This window comes from Vidua chalybeata, chromosome 3 (assembly GCF_026979565.1).
Source record: "Vidua chalybeata isolate OUT-0048 chromosome 3, bVidCha1 merged haplotype, whole genome shotgun sequence".
In the NCBI taxonomy this organism is placed as follows: domain Eukaryota; kingdom Metazoa; phylum Chordata; class Aves; order Passeriformes; family Viduidae; genus Vidua; species Vidua chalybeata.
In genome coordinates, this window is record NC_071532.1 from 110,048,990 (window position 1) to 110,073,718 (window position 24,729).

Genomic DNA, 24,729 nt, shown 5'->3' on the forward strand with positions numbered 1-24,729 from the left:
TTGGTCCTTTCCCTCCTGAAGGCTTTGGTTCTGGGACTGGGATGCTCTTTTATAAGGTGAGACTGGCAAAAAAGACTGACAAGTACTTTTTCTTCTCAGCCATTCATTCAACCAATCCAAAAATTGCTCTTTTTTTTTCTGGTGGCCTCTAATCCAACCAGAGACCAGCTGCTTTTCATTTCCCAATGATAAAACTGAGGTTTCTCTCTGACCCTGTTTAAGCTTTTTTTTCCTGGAAAATGCCATGTTTTTCGTGAAATACCTCTTGTGACACTCCAGTTTGTGTAAGATACGTTAACCCACCATGGTATGTGTCAAACATCTTGGGACATAGGTTGAACTGCCTAGGAGCAACTTGAGACCTTGCAAGACAAAGCATCTGTGTGTTCCGTGCAATCCCAGTTAATTTTCTGTTCCATAAATACAGAATGTAAGAAGATAGTATGGATATATGGAACTAAAACAAATGTCCATTGGCTTCCTGGCCAGTGGCCACTGAAGATGCCAGAGTGAAGCAAGATGTACCCAGATAAAGTGAATACACCATGGTTATGTCCCTGGACCCCTTCCAACTGATGGGAAATATATAAATTTAGGCAAATCCAGTGCCAGAGGATGTCATTGGGCCCTCAGTCCCCAAAGCTCCTGCTTGAGCTTTTTTCCCAGGACTCCAGTTGATTTTTTGATATTTTCTGTCTTCCGCAGGGCCTTCAGTTGATCATTCCAAAACCAGATTATGCCTTAGGTGAGCATTCAGTTTTTGGTTATCTGCTCTCTGTCTGCCAGCTGTTGACCTCTGCTTCTTCTGCCAAGGGAAATAGCACCCAGCTTCTGCATGGATGGAGAACCTCTCCTGTAAAGAGATGGAGAAAGCTGGGGGTGTTCAGCCTGGGAAAGAGAAGGCTCCAGAGAGACCTCAGACTCCATCTTAGCATCTAAAGGGGTGCTATGTAAAAGGGGGAGATGGACTTTTTATACAGGCAGATAGTGACAAGACATTGGGAAATGGTTTTAAACTGACAAAGGGCAGGTTTGCATTAGATGTTAAGAAGAAATCCTTCCCTGTGAGGGTGGTGAGGGCCTGGCACAGGTTTCCCAGAGAAGCTGTGGCTTCCCCATCCCTGGAAGTGTTCAAAACCAGGTTGGATGGAGCTTGGAGCAACCTGAGATGGTGGAAGGTGTCTCTGTCTACATTGGGGAGGTTGGAATGAAATGGTCTTTAAAGTCCCGTAGAATCCAAACCATGCTATGTTTCTAATATTCTAAGATATTAAATGCTTTCTTAGATCATATTTTACTTTAAACTTCCCTTCAGTGAACAAAAAAATACTGTTCATGCAGTATTTTAATATGATATATGAATTACATCATAATAGGAAATGATACATTTGCTGATTTGAATGATTGGTGTCTCTAATTGACCAAGACCTCTGCAAATGACACCATGTCTTACAGACACTACTGTACTGTAGTGTCTAAAGGTAACATCAAAATTAAACTATTTCCATTGCTGACTGGCAGTTTGCCTCCTAGTCATGTCATTTTTTCATTACTTTGATATGAAGTTCTTAAGTAGAACCACAGAATAGTCTGAAGTGGAAGGGACTTTTGAAAGGTGAGTAAGTCCAAGCCCTCTGTGATGAGCAGGGACATCTTCAACTAGATCAGGTCAGCCCAGACCTAGCTCAGAGCCCTGTCCAAGTAAACAGGTGCACAGGAGTGTACAGAAATTACCTACATGCATGTGAAAACATGACTACAAACCATTTCCCTTACAAGCATACCCTGCCACAGCTTTTTATTCTCTAGATAATTTTGTATGTGAATTGTTTCTGCAATGGAAAAAAAATGGTAATTGGATTTCTGGTGTGTCTGCCAACGTGTGGCCATTAAACTGAAAAATAGGGGGAATAAAATTGCAAAAGTTGCAGTTGCTTCACCTCTTGCCAAGTGTTGGTGGTTAATTTGCCAACTGTTACTCTTACCCAACACAATTCCTCAAGGAAACAAAGGTGCATTGTTAATTTTTATTGTCTGTAAGATCTTATGTGCAAGTATTGTCAAGGGCTTAGCTTTACCACTGGGCATCCTTGGCCCTGTTTAATATAAATTTCACATGGTCACAGTCCCATCCAGGCCATCAGAAAACCTCTGCCTGGACAAGGGGGAGGGAGAAGCAGAGGAGGGGTGGAGCACCTTTGGCAGAACTCAGCAAGATTTTTGGGTTGTGGATCTTAGGGTGGACAATCTTTCCATCCCCATCTGCAGCTCCTGTTCTTCTGAGCAAGAGACAACCAAACACTTTCAATTATTTTAGTGGGGTCAGCATTTTGTGCAAGAATACAGTGCTGAGGAGCTGCTGTGACTGATGCAGGTGGGATATACTCCAAAGGGAAATGTCCTCAAAGGAGGCTGCAAAGTGTCTGGAGCAGAAATGTCTTTCACCCTTTTAAAATCACAATGTTTGAGTAATTTTACCAAGATCACCTTCCAGAGAAGAAGGAGGATCTTGCACCTTAGGAGCTTGTATCTAGCACAGAAGATGAGGCAATTAGGAGCAAAAAGGAGAACCTCAAACTCTGCTCCTAGTAGTTTTCTCTGGAAAATAAAAAAGGAAATATTAGGGACATCTTTCACTAGTGTTACCCCTAATTAAAGTGTATCAAAATGTATACAAATTGTATTTAATCAAGGTAAATACTTCATTGATTATGCAGTTATCTTGAGTAAATGGTGATATTAACATCTGTATGAACAATTCTGGCTCCATCTTTTGACCTGATAGCTAATTAAAGGTACTGGGGTACAAGGGCAGAGTTCCCTCTCTTTTTTGAGAACCACAATGTGACTGGCAGTGATGTGTGAGTGATCAAAGCTCCTTGGAACAGGCCAGGTACCTCAAAGTTTCTAAAATTCAAAGAACCTTTGTAAACCGAATCAAATTTTTTAGAGAAAATTGGCGGGAGTAATCACACCAAATTTGAGATATCCTAAAAGGAAATATCGAAGTACAAAGTATTTTCACTGCTCTTCCTCTATGGATAATGGAGACAGACTGTTCTACAGACTTTTAATAGACATTTGCAATAAGATTGTTAGAAATAAAACATAGAAGTAACAGTAGGGATAGAAGAAATCCGGAAACGCTACAGGAGGAGGTGTTTTGCAATAAGAGCCACAAGCACTAATTCTGCAGAACAACATAGGTGGCAGCTGTGTCTCTCACAGAGCCAAAATTTGCTCTTCAGAGGGTTTTTTAAAATAAGTTGTCAGCTCTCCAAACCCACCCAGAAAGTCATTAGGAGTCCAAACCATCTGAGTTTGGTAACATATTTCACTGAGCACTTTTGTGACTGTTCAGCAATTGCTTTTGAAGAGATAACAACCAAATCACTATGTTGAACACCCATAACTCTTGGGAATATGATTTTTTACTCTTTCCCTTTTTTTTTTACTTTTTTTTTTCCTGTTTTGTATTGCTGATATGATTCCAAATGTTCTTGGTTTTCCTTTGCATAAGGTCTACTCAGAAATTTTCTCAGATGCTTCTAGGCCCTCTGAAGGAAACATCTGGAGGAATCTTGGCTTTATCTACACTGCTAGGCCATGAGGGCAAGGAAAAGAGACAGAAGCACACATTCCAGACCATATTTTGTTTCTTGCAATGAGAAAGGAAGGTCCACTTTGCAACTGCAATGACTGCTCCTTTTGGTACTGAGGGCTCCTTATTTGTTTAATTGCAGAATGGTTTGGGTTGGAAGCGACCTTAAAAATCATCTCAACCCAAGAGCAAGGATATATTTCACTATCCCAGGTCGCTCCAAGCTCTGTCCAGCCTGGCCTTGGACACTCTTAGGGATGGGGCAGCCACAGCTTCTCTGGGGAACCTGTGCCAGGACCTCACCACCCTCACAGGAAAAATGTTTCCCTCTTTCCCTACAAAGAATCACCAGAGATTCAACCACATGAATGCCACCATAACTGATTTTATTAAAGGAGAGGAAAGAAGTAGTTTCCACAGTGTTGCCTGGTTCATGTTTGTGGTGTTTGCTTCACTGCAAGGGAAGACTGTGACAGCTTTTCATTGCAGCAGGAACTGGTGCCACCAGGAGCAATGGGATCAGGGTGATTCCCAGGAGCCATTCAGTAGAAGCCAGAAGGATTTCCAAGGTGAATCCAGGGACTCCTCAGCTACTCCACCCCCTGCATGAAGAAGAGAGAGTCTCAGGCTACCCACCTGTAGGTTTTCTGCCGAGATGTTCTCCTTATCTCATGACATCAGAGCAGAGGCTGCCATGAGATGTGAATCCCCCCTCTATTCCAGCAGGTTTGGCACCAGAGAAGTGAGACATGTGGCAGGAGCTGTACCTCTTAAGATGTTGCTCTGGAGAGAAGACAATGAGGATATGAGCCATTCCCATAGAGATCCCTGCATTTCTACTCACCTTCTGCAGCAAGAATATCCATTGCTACATGTTCCAATCCAGTAATACGGGCGACGACAAATCCCTGGGAAGCAGAGTCCGTTTTGGATCAAACAAGAATTGTCTCGCCTAGGAAACACTTGTCCTGCACAGCACAAAGAGAAGAGTCATTTACCATGAAAGTGATCAAAAGAAAGTACAGTCTTCTTCTTTATTCCCCTCACGCCTTACCTGCAGCTCCTTGGAACATCAGGAAGAGGACAACCAGGAGCATGTGAAGGATCCTCATGGCCACAGCTGGGATGTGGATTCTTTACCTGCACTGAGCAGAGAGCACAAGGTTGAACAACACTGGACAGAGGATTCATCCCATGATGATTTAAAAATGTGCCCAGAGACACCAAAGCCAAAATCATTGTCCAGTGGTTTTGGACAAAGAACAGAGTCAAAACCTCATCCTTGGAAATATTAGCAATTTCAAGGAATGCATATCTAATCTGACCTAATTAGTATCACATTAAGCACAGATTCAGACTAGAAACTCCTGGATTAGCTCAAAACCTAAATTATTCTGGGATTCTATGCTGTTTTGGAGCTAGTTTTCCTTTCTTTTTCTTTTTTTTTTTTTTTTTTTTCTCCCTTTTAATTTTGGTTTTACTGCAGTGAAAAAAAAAAAAAAAAAGATATCCCAGATCTCTTCAGCCCCAGGCAGGTTACTCTGGTACCAGCATAGGCCCACAAATTATCCCCCTTCCACATATTGAAGTACACAAAGATTTCAGAGAATGCAGAGAATGAACCAGTCTTAATCCTTAGGAAAGTCTAAAAAAAGACATCTCTATCTTTTCAATATTAATTAAGGTAGCAACTCATTCAAAATGTTACTGCATTCAGGCAAGACATGTGGCTCAAAACACGAAGATCAGCTGCTGTGCTGGCTGAGTGTCTGTTTCTGCAGTAAAACAGACATTTCTGTCTCTGATGTCTCAAGGGAAGGTTCCCAGTCTCTGCTCCTCTTGGAGATCAGCAAACCCAGCGCCCACCTGGAAGCCCTGCAAGCAGCCAATCCTCAGCTCTACAGAACACGTTTACACAGGAGGCACTTGCTGGAGTAAAGAGAGGGAAGGGGTTAATCAAAGCAGAAACTTGAGACTGAAGAAAGGAAAGGAGGTTTGTAAAGATGGAGAGGTGAGGGTGGCTCTCCAGCACCAGGCAGAGTTACCCGAGGAGAAGGTGGAGGATCGCTGCCACTTCTGTTCTCCTGTGGATGCACCAGTCCCAAACACGCCTAAAAAGGGTTGGGGATGAGCCAATGCAGTCACTGGCCAATGAAATAAAAGCCTTTTCCAGCCTGTATTCTGTTACTTCCAATGAGAAAGGAAGGTCCACTTTGAAACTGCTATCACCACAGAGCCCCTGATCTTTGTGCAACCCATCCAAGTTTGTGCAAGGCACGTTAGACCACAGGGTGATGTAAAATACCTGGGACATGCCGTGAGTGCTCCTGGTCCTGAGGGCTCCTTAGCAGTAGAATCCCAGAATTGTTTGGGCTGGAAGGGACCTTAAATCTCATTGACTTCCACCCCCTGCCATGTGCAGGGGACATCTTCCACTATCCCAGGTTGCTCAGAGCCCTTTCCATCCCAGCCTTGAACACCTTCAGGGATGGGGCAGCCACAGCTTCTCTGAACAACCTGTGCCAGGGCCTCACCACCCTCAGAGGGAAAAATTTCCTCTCCTTCTTTGGAAAATAATCACTGGTAATGTCACAAGCTTCCCCTGGTGACTGCTGTGGTGCTTTACAGATCTTCAGGACCAAGGAATCAGGACAACCAGAAACCTTGATGCCTGGGAGGGATCTCAAAATTGTGTAAGGAAGAGGACAAGAGTGGGCTGTTGAAAACTATGTGGATTTTAAGAAATCTCAGTGCTGGGAATATCTTCCTCAAGATATAACTGCTTTACAGCTGCTCAAGTGTCCTGAATGAAAAGGCAGCTCAGATGTTCACCTTCAGATTAGCAAAATCTAGGGTTTGTTCCCAGGTGGGCCAACTCCACATGGGATAAATCAATTGTAAGCAGCTTTACAATCCAGTCAGGGAAGCACAGATAAATATTACTGATGCTTTAGAGATGTAAAGCTCAATTTCTGCTCTCTGGATCTCCAGGCAGCACTTTTATCCTCATATTTCCAGGGCTTCGGAAGCAGCTGGCAATCCCTGTTTGCTTGTGCCTTCCCTGGGCTGGGGGGGTCTTTCTTGTGGGAGAGGTTCAATTCCCAAAGGGAGCAGGGGCAGCTCACTCCACATCACTGCTCAAAATACCCAACAGCAGATGGGATTTCCAGGCAGGGTTTGTCCGAGTCAGGTCTGGGCAGTTTTCCACAGGGCTGTCCAAGGTCAGTGGATGGACAGCAGGGCTGTTCCCACATGGATTTCATGCCATTTTTTGCCAGGTGCAGAGGTGCTGTGAGGACAATCGTTGGGCAATCGTACCAAAGGTCTGTCATCCTTCCTGTCATTTGCACAGAGGACGCTGGAGGAAGAGGATGGCAGAGAGAAGGTGAAGGATCCTCATTGCTTCAAGTGTCTGGGGACATCCCATTGTCACAGGTAAGCTGAGGTGACATATGGACACAGGGTTTAACCCAGTGGCCTTGATGCCAGCTCCTAGAGTGATTTCAGGTGCTCTGGGCTGGCTGAGATCTCCTCCTGGGATTAATGGAAAAGGGTCAGGAGAGAGGGGAGCAAGCCAGGAAGGAGGGATGGGACACAGGGACATCTCAGGCAGCACTGGTCTAAGTCCTGGGCAAAGGAACTGAGACCTGGGTGTTTACTGGGAACGAAGTCTGTGGTGTGCTGAGTGATAAAAAGTCATCTGGGATTTAGAAGAGTCCTTCCATATATTCATTTTAACAGTATTTTATATATAAGTACATCTACCTTAGTATGGATTTGCTATGAGGGCTGTAGGGAAACAGGAGAGTCAGAAATATCATTATATAATTTGTCTATGTTTAAATAAACAATTACTGAAATTAATATCCTGACTATTCCTGAGTAAATCACAGGTTTGACTATCTGGATTATTCTTTTCTATTTGCATGTTCTTCAGCAAAGATAAAATATAAAGCAGTTTAGTAAATTTGGCCTTTGTTTCTCTTGGAATATTCATAGACTATAGGCACAGGCATACAAATCTATGTTTATGCTTGGAGAACATAATTCTGGGGGATCTACACAATGTCCTTTGCAGTTCTCCAGGAAAAGGGAACTGAGTAAGACATTCAGCAGTCAAAATGCTTTCAGGATGCAATATTAATTGATTTGCAATATTCATTCTTTAGTTGCATGTGTTTAACTGCCAAGAAACATGTGAAATGTATCACTTTTGTAATCACGAGTGGCCAAAATAATGCTTAGAGTCAATAACAGTATGTCAGAATTAAAATAAGAGTTAAATTATATTATTTAAGATATTTAAAGGAAGTTTTCCATCAATCATAAGAACAAATTAAATTAAATCTTATCCAAACCCTGATATTTGAACTTGGATCTGTTTTGTTCTTTGGGCAGGTGGCACATGCACAAAGTGGAAAAGCAGGAAGAAAGAATAATTTTGTCCCATTTTAACTTCCTTTTCAGTAGGTTACCCCAAAATCTCAGTTCAGAGCTCTGTGCCTCTACAAACTCATTTATACATTTAATATTCACAGTGTCTAATTCCACTTCATTACATTTCATCACTTGAGTTATTTAAGTTTTGGTGTTTTTTTTTTTTTTTAAAAAAAAAGAACAAAATCAAAATCCAAATAACAGAAACAAATGTTCTTCCATATTGTAAAGCAAATATACACATTCTTCCAATTAAATTATACAGGAATGGGATTTTAAATAGCTGTATTTTTCTGGGGAGCCTGTTCAGTGCCCAACCACCCTCTGGGTGAAGAACTTTTCCTGATATCCAGCCTAAACCGCCCCCAACTCAGCTTCATTCCATTTCCTTGAGTCCTGTCAATTTGATTTTGAGAGCAGTGACTGGTCTCTTGTCCATCCTGGGATTCCACAGCAGACTGCAGAGCAGGGAGGGCTTTGAGTCTGGCCTGTCAGAAAGCATCATTCACTCACATATCAGCACTAGGAATCAAAAGACATCAGTATAATTAAGGGGAAAAAATCCATAAACCCCGCTGTCAGAATAATTTCCGTACTCTTTGCTGAAGAAGGTTGCTGGAAGGGAATTTCAGCATTAGCTCTTCATTGCCATCTTCTGGGAGAGACCCGAGTAGGTGAATGCTCTTTGAAGCTCAGGAATGTTGGGTTTTTTCCTGGTCTCTGGCTGGTATGACAATGAAAACAGAACATCTGGGCTCACAGGTGCCTCCAGGGTTCAGGTTAAACCAGTGTTGCCCCGGTTTCTTTAGTCCAGATCCTCTGAGGGCACATATTTGACCAAAATATCTTTGTGAAAGTTGTTTCCTTTGGCTACCTGGAATCAGAAAGGCTGTGTGGAGATGGGTTCTTCCCTGGAATTAATTATCCAAACATAAATATTTTCTGTGGGACAAGCAGAGCACAGATGTGGCAAATACATGAGAATGATAGAGTGGCCAGCAGGTCAAGGGAGGGCAATCTGCTCTTGTAACATCCTATCCGGGGTCCCCAGCATGAGGATGTGGAGCTGCTGGAGAGAGTCCGGAGGAGGTCAAGGAGATGCTCCCAGGGCTGGAGCCCCTCTGCTCTGGAGCCAGGCTGGGAGAGCTGGGGGTGTTCACCTGGAGAGGAGAAAGATCCAGAGACACCTCAGAGCCCCTTCCAGGGCCTAAAGGGACTCCAGGAGAGCTGGAGAGGGACTTGGGACAAGGCATGGAGGGACAGGACCCAGGGAATGGCTTCCCAAAGCCAGAGAGCAGGGTCAGATGAGATTTTGTAATCCTTCCCCATGAGAGTGCTGAGGCCCTGGCACAGGGTGCTCAGAGAAGCTGTGGCTGCCCCTGGATCCCTGGAAGTGTCCAAGGCCAGGTTGGACAGGGCTCTGAGCACCCTGGGATAGTGGCAGGTGTCCCTGCCCATGGCAGGGGGTGGAATGGGATGAGTTTTAAGGTCCCTTCCAACCCAAACCATTCTGGGATTCTATGAACACAGAGGGGTCTCACCTTTATTTCACACAGGAGAGTCATTGCAAAATCTGAGCTTCCCTAATTCAGCTGTTATGGGGCTGTGGATGCATCTGCAGGCTCCAGAGACAGCCCTGAAGAGTTAGGTCCCCCCTGGATCCCAAGCTGTGTGTCCCAGGCCATCGTTTTCTGTGGGAAATGGATGTGTAGAGAGTTCTCTGACAGAAGGCCCACAGAGTACGCATCCATATGCAAACTTTGAGATAAGAAATGCTGACTTAGAAATGCCCTGGAATAGGACAGATATTGCTGAGGGAGAAATGGAACTAGAAACAAGTTTCAAAAGATGGACTTGCAAATAAGACTAGATACTTTGGAGAAATAAAACTATAAAAGATGCATTGTAGTAGGACCCACGAGGGGTAGTTTTAGGTGATTTGCTTTAAGGCATCTACAGCATGGTGTGGCAAAAAGCTGATAGGCCAAGAAACGCTTCTAGTGAATTGTAATTAGGAAATAGTCGGCTTCTGATTGTGATGGCCTGAATTACAACATCTGTATTGTCTCAACCTTCTCATGAGACTGAAAATGGAATAAAAGTTTCTAAAAAGCCTCTCAGTTGCCCCGTCTCTGGGTCAGAAAAGGATATTGCCTGACAGTTTTCCACCACCCACGAGGGATCGATGTGCTGGGCACACACCGGGGCGGTGTGAGGCGTTTTTGGGAAGGGCCGACTCGTGTTCCAGGGAAAGGGGAGGGAGTTCACAAGAGGTCACCATCCCCCATCAGCTGCTGGGAAGTGACATTTCAGCTGCTGGGAATTGCTGTGGCAAGTCCATGTCCTTGGCCAGCTGGTCTGTGGCAGCTCTGTCATCCACGGAATATATAAAAACAGTTGTTCTGGGGTGAGACATCACTCTGTGAAGATCCCCTGGAGTGGAACCAGGTAGGACCCACTGGCCCCTCTCTCCTCAGGTCCTCTTGGGTGAGCTAGAGGTGCAGTTTTCACACCCATTTCAACCAAAGAGGAGAAAAACACCTAATTTTTGATAAAATTTGTTTTCTCTAAAAATAACTTAATCATCTGAGATGTAGAATATTGCAGCTTAATTAAATCCCCATGAATGTCTGAAATGGTCAGTGCTTGGTGTTTCAGTAATGCATTTGGCTGATTGTTATACTCAATGATGGTGATTCTTAATTATTAAATTAGTTGGTATTATTTTCCAAAGGTAGCTGGAATCTTCAGTGAGGAATGTTGGTGGAGAGACAATCCAGGGCCTCTAGGATGGATAGATGGCTCCTTAGATTTTCTGTAAAGATATTTCAAGGAGTAATTACTGGCTTGTAAGCTAAAAAATTACTATTATTTGAGTAATTAAAGCTTTTGAGTGTTTATATTCAAAGGAATTGGAAAGGCTTACATGATTAACTAAATAAAATGGATATTTTAGTCATTAGGTAACTTGCTTTGAACTGCGCTGTATGAGCTGCCATGATTAAAGTTAACTCCATCCCAGCCAGACTCAGCAGAGTTGCTCAAATAAAAAAAAAGAAAAAAATTATAGTCATAAATACATTTGATCAATCTTATACAGTATGCTTTTGAATTTATTGTTATTTCTATAGATTCATTCTAGAACATTTACGCTATTACATAAATGCCAATTTTATTTAAAAAATGAAGCTAATTTGTCATTAATAGTGTTTGTGGTGGGTGATGATAAATGCAGGTTAAATGCATGACTTTTTTTCTGTTTTTTTTCTTAGCATCTGTTGTATTTGGTGGCACTGAATTTGGACATGAAGATCTTTTCTTTTTTCTTTGCTGTTCTCTTCTTAATGCTCCAGGGCACTTCAGGTAAGAGTTAAATAAACTGTAAGGAAATGCACAGGGAAAATTGTGACTATGGAAAAAAAACCAGAAATTGGAATAGAAATAAAAACAGAAATAAGAGGAGCAGGAATAGGAATAAGAAGAAATAGAAATAAGAAATAGAAATAGAAAGAAATAGAAATAGAAATTAGAAATATAAATAAAAATATAAATAAATAAAAATAGAAAATAGAAATAGAAATAGAAATAGAAATAGAAATAGAAATAGAAATAGAAATAGAAATAGAAATAGAAATAGAAATAGAAATTAAATAAAAAGGGGTTTAGTCCTTTTGCCTATGGCCAAAGTGCTTCCAGTGTGTTGGGCACATTTTTAGCTGTCACCAGACACCAAATGGGTCCATTGGATGCACTGAACCCTCCCAGTTTGGAAAATAAGGGAATTTAATGGTGTGGAAGTGGCCAGCCTGCAGGTGAACTTGAAGACTGCTGCCATGCTATAACCTGGATTGTTCTTGGTCTTCTTTGGGAAGGCAAGTCACGACTCTGCATTGTTTGTTTGTTTGTTTGTTTTTTCGCTCTGCCCAGGTTTCCTGCGCGCCCCCAACACCGAGGCGCAGTGCAGACAGGCTGGGGGGGTCTGTTCCAGCGACCGCTGCCCCCCGCCCCACACGAGACCCTTTGGACGCTGCCAGCAGGGAATTCCCTGCTGTAGGACTGTGGTGAGTCCAGGATGTGATGGATCACACACCCACAGAAGGGCTTGGGTTGGACGGGGCCTTTCAAGGTCATCTATTCCACCCCCATTATCATGGGCACCTTCAACAGGTTCTGGTTGCTCCAAGCCCCGTCCAGCCTGGCCTTGAACATTTCCACGGATTTCTTGTGGTTTAGTCCTCATTTATTACTCATTTTTGTACATCCAGTCTGCCCTTTAGATGGAAAATTCCTCCAGCACAAGCTGGAAAAGAGCAGAGACTCTGCACACTCGGATATAGGATTTCCTGAGGATTTCCTCACTGCTTCCCTCTGTAGCATTAATGGTGCAGCTCAAGTGCCTCGTGGGAAGGATCACAGTGAAAACTCTTTGGCAGAGAGAATTAATTAGCCAGAAATGAACTCTTTTTGCTGCTGCTCCCATTAGCTGATTCAAGCTGCTCATGATGAGTAGTACTGGCTTCAAAGGACACATCTCTCGATGTGCACACTGACCTGGGACCTGGGATTTTTGGGTCAGATTCATAGGAAACCTGCATCTTCCACCTTGCAAAGGCTGCCTGGTCCCATAGTCAGAAGAACAGCCTGAAAGTCATGTGGTTCTCCCAGATTTTTTTTCCTACGGTTCCATAAACTTCCTCTTCTAGACAAAATCAAAATATCTGCCCTAGTGAAAGGTGTTTCTGCCCATGGAAGGGAGTCAGAACCAGATGGTCTTTTAGGTCCTTTCAAATCAAAATCATTATTTAATTCTGTGATTAATTTATTATTTTTCCCCTCAAATTCCTTACTGGAATCCTAAAGTTTAGCCCATATCTTTATTCCAATGTGAAACTGCAGCAACAAATATCCCTGAATATTTACAGTCTGCCTCCACTGATTCTAACATTTCATTTTCTGTTTCTTTTTTTCCCTGTAAAATGCTGCAGACTCTTTTACTTTTGGAGACTCTTACTTAAAAACTCTGTTCAATATTAGTAGCAAGAGATGTTAAAAACAAAACATGAGCAGCAGAAACTCTTTTCCATACCAAAAATTCCAAGAGGAGGAGGAAGCTTCAGGGACAGAGTGTGGTCAATTCATTATTCATTAAAATAGAAAAGCAATTTATGATTAAAATTCAGCAGCAGCAGGACTGTGAATATCCTGAAGAATTGGATTCAGGAATATCAGCCCTTGGTGCTCACTCAATCCCTTCTGTGCATTTTATTTAAGTCCTTTCCTGGCTGTAAGTACAAAATTTGAAAGTTTCTTCCCTTTTTTTGCAGTATGATTAGTGACCACTGACATCTCAGATGGGCTAACCAGAGCTTCTGGCAATTTAAGGGATGTATCATCTCACTGGAAAATCTGGAATTCTGAGCAGAAAACATGCATTTGGCACATACAGGCACACACCACAATGCGAACAACAGAAAGAGAACAAACCCCTCCACAAACAGCATTAATGACCCGAACAAAGTCCAAAGCAATTCTTGAAAAAAACAAGGTTTCCCATTTTTAAAAATGTTTTGCTGCTGAAATTTTATTGTGTCAACCAACATCTGTCCCAGAGAGGTCCCTAGCATGCAGGAGTCTCTGCCTGTGAGAGGATGCAAAGTTCTTCCTTTGGCCCTCAGAACAGCTATTTTATTATTGTTATTATTATTATTTTATTTTCCTTTTGGAGTCAGCAATAATGTGAGTAATGCCAGAATGCTCAGCTAAGGTGTTTATATTTCATAGTCTACACATCTCAATAAATTTTAATAAACTTGCTCTAGAAGATCTGTGTTTGATCCTTATCCCTGTGAAGAACAATCTCCTTATTCCTGTGAGGAATTCTCTTGCTGGGCGTTTTTGTTGGAGGGTGTCACCTAGAATCAGTGTGAGATGTACCTTGTGGTAAACTTATCCAAGAAAAGGGGAGGAAAACAAACCCATGTGACAGGAATATGTCCTTGTCCTAATCATTTTTAATTTGATGAAGAATAACTTCAAGGCCAGGTGGGATGGGACTTGGAACAACGTGGGACAGTGGAAGGTGTCCCTGCCCATGGCTGGGGTGGAACTGGGTATCTTTAAGGTCCTTTCCCACCCAAACCATTCCATGATTCTGTGGCTCTCCAAACCCACTGTGATGAGGCCAGTGCAGGGCTGGCACAAACTGATCAGGTTGAGCACCCATGGAAGTCCTGAAACCATCCAGGAGCTCATGGCATGGAGAGCAAGGACACTTTGAGTCACCCCTTGTCCCAAATCCTTGTGGCCTTTGCATTGCGGGTGTTAAGGATGGGGAAGGGAAGGAGGGGATGAGTCTTGGTGGCGAGAATCCAGGCTGATGGACACAGAGCCTGCTGGCTCCAGACAGAGCAGTGAAAACCAGTTTGACCAGTTTAGGATCCAGGATGTGATGCTAGTCTACACTAAATAGAGACAGCAGAGCAGAATCTTGTGAATGTGGTCATGCAGTTTCAAGCCCCTCTGCCACCCTGGGGTTTCTCTGTATTCCAAATATTTCAGGTTGGGCTGGCAGATGCAGCCCTGGAGAGGAGCAGAGGACTGAGCCTGTCTCCTGAATACCAGCTCTGGGCTGGAATGGCAGCTGGAATGGGCTCTAATGCTTTGCGAATTATTAATATAAATGTTGCCACACAAATCACTGCAACACAGGGCAATTTAACTACATGGACTTACTGTAGTTAAATAAAATCATTTACAAGATGATTTTTATAGACAATAAAAACGGAATCCACCCTGATGTTCATGAGCAAGTATCAGCAACATGGTTTCACAAGAACTTGCTTTTATTAGAATAGCAACTGCAAATATCTTTATTGGACAAGAACTCTTCCTCAGATGTTCCTGTGCTCCTGAGGGCCTCCACCCCCATGGGAAAGGTTCCCCAGGGCACCGAGGATGGGATCCATCGATGTCAAAAGATGGGAGATGTCTCAGATGTCCAGAGCTCTTGTCTGAGTGGTCAGTGAGGTGTCAGATTTAGGAGCTGGGGGTCCTGCAGAGAAAAGACAGGTGCTTAGCTCATCCACCAAACAAATAAATTATACTTTGACATCTCAAACTGCTGGAGACATCAGGGAACACATGAGGGTAAGGACAGCTGGAGACTCCTGTGGGATGGGTCTGCGTTTCTGGCCATAAGACAACCCAGAGAAAATACAGGATGGGGCTGTCACCTCTCAGCACACACCACAGCTACTCACTTGTGGCTGCTGATGCCCCAGAGCACCAGGGACACCTTCCTCTATCTCAGGTTGCTCCAAACCCCATCCAACCTGGCCCTGAACAGGGGTGGGGCAGTCACAGCTTCCCTGGGCAACCTGTGCCAGGGCCTCCCCACCCTCACAGGGACAAATTTCTTCCTAACATCCAACCCAGATCTACTCTCTGTCAGATTGAAGCCATCACCCCTTGTCCTGTCACTCTTGCAAACAGTCTCTCTTTTTCTCTGGAATATTCCAACACCACAAATGCTCTGCCTTGTTTTCACCACACAGCAACCCCAGCAATTAGCTGGTACTTTTTGGAGGTTGTAGGGGGCTGGAGAAGGGGCTCTGATGCTGAAAAGGGGAAAAGCCCAGTGATTCTATTTGCTTTTGGTGCAGCAGCACTTCCCCGGAGAGATTTCTCTTACCATTTGCAGCATCTTAGCTTCCCACCGCGGCAGGTCCCGATGTCAACCAGAGGAGCAGAGCAGGGCACGAAGGAGCAGGAGCCCCGGCTCTGCCGGCATGCGAGGGTGTCAGCGGTTTCCTGGCTGTAAGCTGCAAAAAAATAGGGAAAATTCATGTTTGTTTGTCCTGGCAGAGGACTGGAGACTTGAGGCATGAGATTTACCCGGCGCTGTGTTAAGGTTTTGTCATCAAATTGGATTCCATCCCTAATTTGAAAGGCATCACAGCTTTATTCTAAATCAGGTCTATAACATTTCAACCACTTTGTCCCAGTGGTTCTCGAGTCCTTTCTCTTAATCACATATTGTTCAAGGATTACATGTTTTTGATGTCACTCAGATGATTTTAAAGCTACCATTAGACCTTGTTTTCCCTTATCTCTTAAATTAAAAAGCCCTGTAGTGTTTTATACATATAATCTTTATGAAGAGATAGAAAATAACTGTTGGTCCTTTCCCCAGAGATTCTACTGGAATTGTACCAGTCCTGCAGCCATCTCAGGGGTCACAGGGTGTTTTGATACAAATAATGCATTTTGTGGTGCATGAAGTAGGACAAGCCCAAGAAAGCAATGCCAGAACATGTAGTACAGATTTTGTCACAATGGTTCTACCTTTTTTGTTTGAGTAGACAGACATTTGATGGTCTAAGAAAACTGATATAAATTTGAGACTACTGCAAATCAAATTGAGACAACTTCAGCTGCTTCAAAGACACCCAAATAACTTGGAACAATCCATGGGCTCCAAATCCACTTAATGCACATGGCCAATACAGAGTTCAGGCAAAAAAAAAACAACAGTCAGGATAACATTTTTCCAAAAACAGATGTGGTGTCCTAATCCAGAATACACAGTCAAGGATGTGTGGGTGAGAATGTGAGAAGAGAAAGCTCTCATGTTGCTGGATTACATCTTTAGTATTATTCTAAGAATTGCCTCAATAAAATCCTCAAGGAACTGTTCAGGTTGGAAAAGGGTCCTTGGATGCTCCATGACCAGCAAGTCCAACCATCCCCAGCACTGCCAAGGCCACCACTGTCCCATGTCCCCAACTGCCACATCCACATGGCTTTTAAATCCCTCCAGGGATGGTGGGGACTCCACCACTGCCCCAGACAGCTGTGCCAGGGTTGGAGAACATTTCTGGTGAACAAATGTTTCCTAATATATAATCTAAACTTCCCCAGGTACAACTTGATGTCATTTTCTCTTGTCCTGTCCCTGTTCCCTGGGAGCAGAGCCCGACCCCCCTGGCTGTCCTTTCCTCCTGTCAGGAGTTGTACAGAGACACAAGGCTCCCCCTGAGCCTCCTTTTCTCCAGGCTGAGCCCCTTTCCCAGCTCCCTCAGCCTCTCCTGGCGCTCCAGCCCCTTCCCCAGCTCCATTCCCTTCCCTGGACACTCTCCAGCCCCTCCAGGTCTCTCTTGTCAGGAGGGTCCCAGAGCTGTCCCCAGCACTGGAGGTGCCCCAGCAGTGCCAGCCCAGGGGATGGGCACTGCCCTGGTCCTGCTGCCACCCCAGAGCTGGGACAGCCCAGGTGCCACTGGCCTCTTGCCCACCTGGGCACACCTGGCTCATGTCCAGCTGCTGTCAGCAGCACTTGCAGGGCCTTTTCCAGTTTTTGAGCTGCTCTGCCCCAGCCTGGAGCTGCAGGGGTTGATGTGAACAGCAGTTGGCCTTCCTGACCCTCACACAATTTGCCTCATCCCATGGATCCAGCGTGTCCAGATGCCTCTGCAGAGCCTTCCTGCCCTCCAGCAGATGAACACTCCTGCCTAACTTGGTGTAATTTGCAAATGTGCTGAGGTTACACTCACTCCCCTCACCTGGATCATTCACTAAGATATCAAAGAGGACCAGCCCCAGTACTGAGCCCTGGGGAGCACCACTGGTGACAGACTCAGTTGGACTTAACTCCATTCCCCACACCTCTCTGGGCTTGGCCATCCTGATAGTTTTTAACCCAGTGAACAGTGCACCCATCCAAGCCATGAGCAGCCAGTTTCTCCAAGAAGACTGTGTGGGAAATTATGTCAAGGATTTACCAAAATCCAGGTAGATACCTAATCCACTAAATGGGACACCTTGTCATAGAGGAGATCAAGTTGGTCAAGCAGGATCAGCTTTCATGAACCAACAATGCTGGCTGTGCCTGATCCCCTGGGTGTTCTGTACATGCCACATGAAGGCACTCAAGATGAGCTGCTCCAAAACCTTTTCTGGCACCAAGGCCATTACAGGACCATTCTTTTTTTTCTCATCTTGTCATCATATGCTAGAAAGAAACCATCAGTATGACTATCAAGAACCTCGAATTGATAGCTTGAAAATTAGGACAATGACCAGGGAAGGGGAATTCTAATAGGAAAGTCATGGATTCCAGGAGCAGAGAGGTAATCCTCAGCACTGGGATCTAATGAACTTCTCTGCATCTTCACCCTGTGAGCCTCCATCTCATCTCTTTTTATCCTTACCTGGAGCAGCCTGGAAGAGGAAGAAGAGAACAGCGACGAGGAAGAAAAGGATTCTCATGACTGGCAGCTGGCAGCAAGGCAGCTTTGGCAGGGATGGAGACAACACCAGTGTGAACAGAAGCTGTCTGAGACCGAGCACAGGTGGTGCCTCTGCATATAAAGGCTCTGGGATGGAACAAGGTGGGCGGAGGAGTGGCTGCCTGGAGAACAGAGAGTTCATTGCCCTGTTCCCATGGAGATTGGTGAGGTAGGGAGATGTTGCAACCTCCCATGTTAGAAGATGCCCGACCTGAGCCATGACCACGTCTTGCTGGCTGACCCGAGCAGCCAAACCACCCCGTGCCAGCTGGTGGGCTGCACCCAGGGAGGGCATGGGATTGGAGCAGGAGGGAGGTGGGTTCCTGGGATCCGCAGGGCTGTAACCCATGCGGAACTGATGGTGCCCTGTGGCTCTTGGCCATGGTCTTGTGCCAGCTTGTCCTCCCCCTCAGCCACCAGGCAGGGTGAGCAAAGGAGAAAACTCCTTCTTGGAGACAAGAGCATGGAGTGACAGGGCAAGGGGCAGTGGCTTCAAGCTGAAAGAGCAAGTTTAGATGAGATATTCAGAAAAAATCCTTCATGCTGAGGGTGCTGAGACAATGGAACAGGTTTTCCAGTAAAGCTGTGGCTGCCCCATCCCCCAGTGTTCAAGGAGAGGTTAGACAGGGCTTGGAGCAACCTGGGATAGTGGAAAACATTCCTACCCAGGCAGGGGCTTGGAATGAGATGTTCTTTAAGGTCCTTTCCAACCCAAACCATTATGTGATGATGAAGACAAATGCAGAAAAGGATCAGAGATTTAATCCGTGCTTGGGTTGGAGTTGTGGGGCTGCAACAGAAAGAGACAGAGTAGGGCTGACAGGGTCATGGATATCCCCCCTCCTGGCTATGAAACTGGAAGTTGCTCTAGTCTGCCAGGAGTTTTTCCAGCATGTTCACAGCTCAGTCACTCTCTGTAGCTTTTATTTGTGACTTTATCCATGGATTTGTACCAAATGTCACAGAAGTCATTAAACAGAAAGGACTGGAAGGGACACTGCTTTGTGTTGTGCCACGCTATCACAGGAGACTGATCCTAATTCCCTCCAGCAGCTCCTAAGATCTGTCCTGAAAACAATGATATCATAGTCTGAACCTTCTTCCCATATCTAGTCTGCATGGAGTATCTAAAATTACTCATTCTTGCCCAAATGATCTTGGTTTAATGACATTTTTTCTTGCTGTCAATCACCTTGCTGGATGTGGTTATGAAGAGACTCACATCTCTCTGATTTCACAGATTCAACATATTAAATCCAATTCTGTGTGGTGTGTCCACCTCTCTTATCATCTTGTAACTTATTTCTGTACCTGAAAATAAAATCTAAGGGTTTTTTTTCATGCATATGAAGGTCCAGCCATACCTAAAATGGACCAGAGGAAGCGTCACCAGAGCTCTGTAAAGGTCTCTTAAACCCTTGTACTTGTTGCCAAGAAATGCCAATCCTATGACATATGGAAACTTCAAGTGAGCGTTTTTTTTTTTTCAGGCAAACAGGACAAACCAAAAATCATCAGTGAAACAAAGTCACGGGGCTGATTAATTATTTACTGCTTCAGCCAGAGCAGCAAACTGAAACGATGGAGAGCAAGAGCAGGGGTCAGCTCTGATTGCTCACAGAGGGCAGAGAGGTCTGTGCCTGGTGAACCAGCTGCTGCAAGTTGGGTGGAGGGCATGAAAGGGCTTCAGTTTTTTTTTTTTTTTTTTTTTAACATCAATTCAATATATCAGGGCTAGAAACAAGCTAAAATCTTCTTGTGGATGGATGAGGAGGTTGAGGAGGGCCAATAGGACACAGATGGCAAAGAAAATTAATTCCCACCCACATTTCATTGAGCCCACATCCTTGAGGAACATGGTGAGGGTATTAACCTTCAGACCTCTGCCAGGAGCTGTGAGAGCTGGGGTGGGCAGTGATGGTTTAGGGAAAGGCACACATTTTATTGACCCACATTATTGAGCCAGAGGCACAGGTTCTAAAATGAGCTGTTGCTGTCATCTCTCCTCATTTATATTAAATCATTTTGTGTCCGTGTGTGCCTGGAATTTTATTGAAGGGAGTCATAGGGAACACTGACCTGATTTCTGATTTGTGATCCAGGACATGGACACAACCCCACAACCCAAACCACTCTGAGCACTGCCCAAGGTTTCAAACAGGCAGCTCATCCACCTGCACCTTCAGCTTCACTTCTGGAAAAACAAAAAGAAGGGAAAAAAAAAAAAAAGTGGAATCCATGATCTTAAAACACAGATAGCTGTAAAGAAACCATCAAGGGTGAAGCTTACTTGTAGAAATAACAGCATTTAATGGAAAAGGGAAAAATTATTTTCTACTCCTTGCATAATCACCCCTTCTGCCTGTCCCAGGAAATGAAAGGGGCAGGGATATTTAATTTGGGGAGTGAGGCTGCTGAGCAAACCCTGCTGGGCCATGATGTCACAGATGGTTCAGTGCTCTTTGGAACCAAACAACATCAGGGAGAGGGAAGGAAAGGGGGAATGGCTCCAGCCTCCTCAACTCCCTCCCCCAGCTCCAGCTGGAGAGGGCAGCAATGCCTGTCCCAGGTCCAAGCTCCCGCCATGGAAACATAAATGTACCTGGGCTGACAACAGCCCCCTTGAAGACTGCTTGGCACCAGGGAAAGGGAGCTTGGGCATGGTGCTCCACTGCTTCCTTCTTCTTGAGGACAGGAAAAGATGGTCCAAGCACTCTCCAGTGAACAGAGAAAACATTGAGGCTGTGACTGACAGGAAGCTGTTGATCTTGAGGTGTCTGTAGAGTTAATATTTGACCTGGCAGCCAAGTAGTGGGTGGTGAATTTTGTATGGGACTTGTCCTTTTGAAGGAAAATAATTTTGTCATCCAGAAAGAGCAAATTCATCTTACCGGTTTGGCTTACTGATTCTTCAGAGAGCTTGGGAAATTTGCCTTTACACCTTGGGAAATCACCACCTGTGCTCTGTGTTCTGGACTGTGGGGAAACCAGTGCAAATATCTTTGGCTCTGAAGGAGTTTCCCTGCTTTTAATTACAACTGATGAGCAGCTAGTCTGCCTGATCAGAAGGGGAGAGTTAATTTAGTGACAATCTCCTCTGTTCCAGCAGTAAATAAACAGACAGAGGCAAGAAGTGGTGCTGAGTTCCCCTGTCCCAAAGTTAAGGGCATGGAACAAGTGACAAAGAGACGGACAAGTGTTTGCAGCCACAGTGAAGGTGACAGTGGGCAGAGGGTACACGATATTCATTCTCCTTGACAGAGCACTCAATAAAGGCTGCTCATGCATAAAACTGATTTTCAGTGGGGAATCTCCAGTCCCAGTGACTGAAGTGCCTGTCCAAGGCCAGTCATGGGACCACCTCCAGTCTGTGTCCTAGCCATGGACCAGAGCAGGGAGGAAGATAAGTCACTGATAGCAGATTTTTGGAAAGCCATGTTCCAATCATCATTTTGAAAACTGATCTGTTCTTCAGGTCACCGAGGATGAGCTTTTCTGAGGTCCTGCATCAGCTTTGGAAGGGGAATATCAACCAAAACAACCCTTTTCTCCCATAGCTTGAACGCTATCAAAGAGTTTGGTTCGAGCTGCTGCCCTGCCAGCCCTCCATGGGAAAACACCAATGGTGACCTAGGAGACAAGTTCTCAATAGACATGGAATGAGGAAATCCTTGGGAATAACTCTCAATGGTCACTGCAGGAGAGAAACAGGGCAGGGAACTGGGATGGGAGAAGCAGTTCCCTTTTGAGCCATCAGCAGAGGAGAGCAGTGGGAGCTGTCTCACATGAGGCCAAGCCCAGGTTCTACTCAGGCTCATGGGGAGTCCAGAGGTGAGATGGACACACAAGGGACCCTGTAGAAATTGGACACAAATGGAAGAATGAGCCTGGAGTGAGGGTGGCTGCTGGGCTGAAATGCCAGACCTTGATGGACATAAGGTCCAGCATTCAGAGACAGGAATGGAGACAATCCCTTTTGGAATAATACCTCTGTGATTTATACACCAGAGATGTGTTTCATTGGGGTAGCAGGGAAATCTGAGGCTCTGTTCTGAATTTATCCAGATTTAATACCAGAGATTTTCTTCAGGATGTTGTGGTTTAACCCAAGCCAGAAATTCAGCTTCAGGCAGCTCTTGCTCACTTCTGCCCTGGTGGAATGGGGAGAAAATCAGAAGAGTGAAAGTGAAAAAACTTGTGGGTTGAGATAGAGACAGATTAATAACTAAAACAAAATCTGTGTAAGCAAAGCAGAACAAGGAATTTATTCACCACTTCCCATGGGCAGGCAGGTCTGCAACCTTCTCCAGGAGAGCAGGAATCCACCACAGGTAACAGTCACTTGGGAAGAAAAACTCCATCACTCCAAGTTCCTTCCTTGTTCTTCCTGCAAGTTTTATTGCTGAGCGTGACCCCACATAGTCTGCAATACCCCTTGGGTCACCTGGGGCCAGCTGTCCTGGCTCTGTCCCCTCCCAAATCCTTGTCACCCAGCCCTCTAGTTGATGGAGTGAGGAGCAGAAAAGGCCTCGACTGAGCCCTGCTCAACCATAACGAAAAACATCCCTGAATTATCAGCGCTGTTCCCAGCACAAACACAAACCACCACCCCATACTGGGAAGTAAATAAAATCCATCCCAGCCAAAACCAGCACGCAGAAGGAACTTGAGGGATGTAGAACAAATCATCATTGTCTGTTTTTTAAGTTGGACATGTCCAGGCTACGGGCAGTGAGATACACTTGGTACAGTGTGTTCTTTAAATATTGAATTTTGTGACTGTGTTGAAAACGGGTCTGATATTTTAAAACCCAGTCTATACATCACCCAAAATCTTGTCTCTGTGGAGGGATAGTTCAGATCCCATTGTTGTGTTAATAAATTCAGGTGTGTGTGTGTATTTTTAATTATATATATATTATATATTATATATTATATATTACATTATATTATATATGTTATAATTTATATTTTATATTTTATCATTTATATTTTATATTTATATTTACAATTTTATTTATAAAATTTGTAATACTGCTGGTGTTTATTGGTCTCCATACAATTATCCTCTGTGTCAAGAGTTGACTGTACAGTTATTCCCACCCAGCTTTCACTCCTGTCATCCTAAATGCTTTATTACCATCATCAAAACTGGTTGCTCCTTTAGTCATTCCCTTTCCCAAATCCGTTGGGAATATGTGAGACTGCACAGACTCACTTGTTTAAAAAATACTGCATCACTCTGAGCCTTGAGTCAAAACCAGAGAGGAAATTACTGTGAGTAACAACAATGATCACAGGTTTTGGTTTAAGAAAACCTTTATTTTCATGTGCGAATAAAATAATAATATATATATTGCTTCACATCCTCCAAGAGCTGCATGAACCTGAAGTGATTGAACCTCCAAACACCCCTGTGAGGTAGGCTGCAATAGGTGGCCAAGGAGCCAAAGTGGCTTGAGTATTAAAAGCAAAAAGGGAGTGACTTCAGCGAGGAAAAACCCAGATCTCCAGAAGCGGTGTGCTAACAGGACATTCCCCCTGGAAGCTTCTTTTAAAGCTCATTTGCAGGAGGCTTTAGATAGAGGAGGAATCCATGGAAATCAGCTCCTCAAGGCAGTGGAAATGTTGCTGGTCCGAGGGCCCTGATCCAGGAAAGCCTTTTCTTCTTACTCTGCCAAAACCCTGCAAGTACACAAAGGGTCTTGTTATTGTGCTGCAGTGCCACCTCAGCTTGTTCTCTAAAAGCCTCAATACCTCCTAATTACCTTTCAAATGAACCTACAGGGTGGGTTCAGCCTGCAGGTTTAAAAACCTACATCTGTGTGTGTGTTGAGTGTCCAGGTCTGCAGATTACCAGTGTATAAGAGCTGCGGCCACTGACAAATGAGTTATATGACCACTTGTAATGACTTTTTTTATTCAGTTTACACCAAAATAAAAACTGGGGATTTGATGTGGTTGCTGAACACACAAATCTAGTACCATCTGAGGTGGTCTGGGGTATCTGCTTGGCCCCCAGACCATCTCTCTTTTCTGAAAATCAGTGTTTTCCCTTAGAGCTAGCTCAGCCAGATACATTGATATGATTTAAATACTCCAAGACACCTCAAATGCCACTAAACATCTCAATGTGTCCTGCTGAATCAAGCCCTTCATGTCTAAATTCAAAGATTTGTTTTCAAGCAACCCGAGCTGGAAAAAAATATTTATACTGTCTTTCAGAATACCCTGTTGGTTTTAACTTCTACTCTTGTATTGGTCAGCTCAGCTGAAAATCAAACAGCCAGTATAAGAACTTTAACCCTGAACACTAACATCCATCAGTATCAGGTACATTCTTCTAAGAAGGAGTATTTCTGTAGGAAAATTACACCTGAAACCAGACTCCAGAGGTCTTGTTCCTTT

General features: G+C 44.3%; 1 protein-coding gene across 1 annotated transcript; it reads left to right on the forward strand.

The window, feature by feature from the left end:
• Positions 1–5,913: 5,913 nt before the first annotated feature.
• Positions 5,914–13,859, forward strand: LOC128785243 (gallinacin-8-like). The gene is given in 6 exon segments (XM_053937545.1): positions 5,914–5,918; positions 6,956–7,020; positions 7,023–7,036; positions 11,311–11,401; positions 11,966–12,099; positions 13,363–13,859. Coding segments are annotated over 6 exon segments (318 nt in total). The 3' UTR covers positions 13,372–13,859.
• The last annotated feature ends 10,870 nt before the right edge of the window (positions 13,860–24,729 follow it).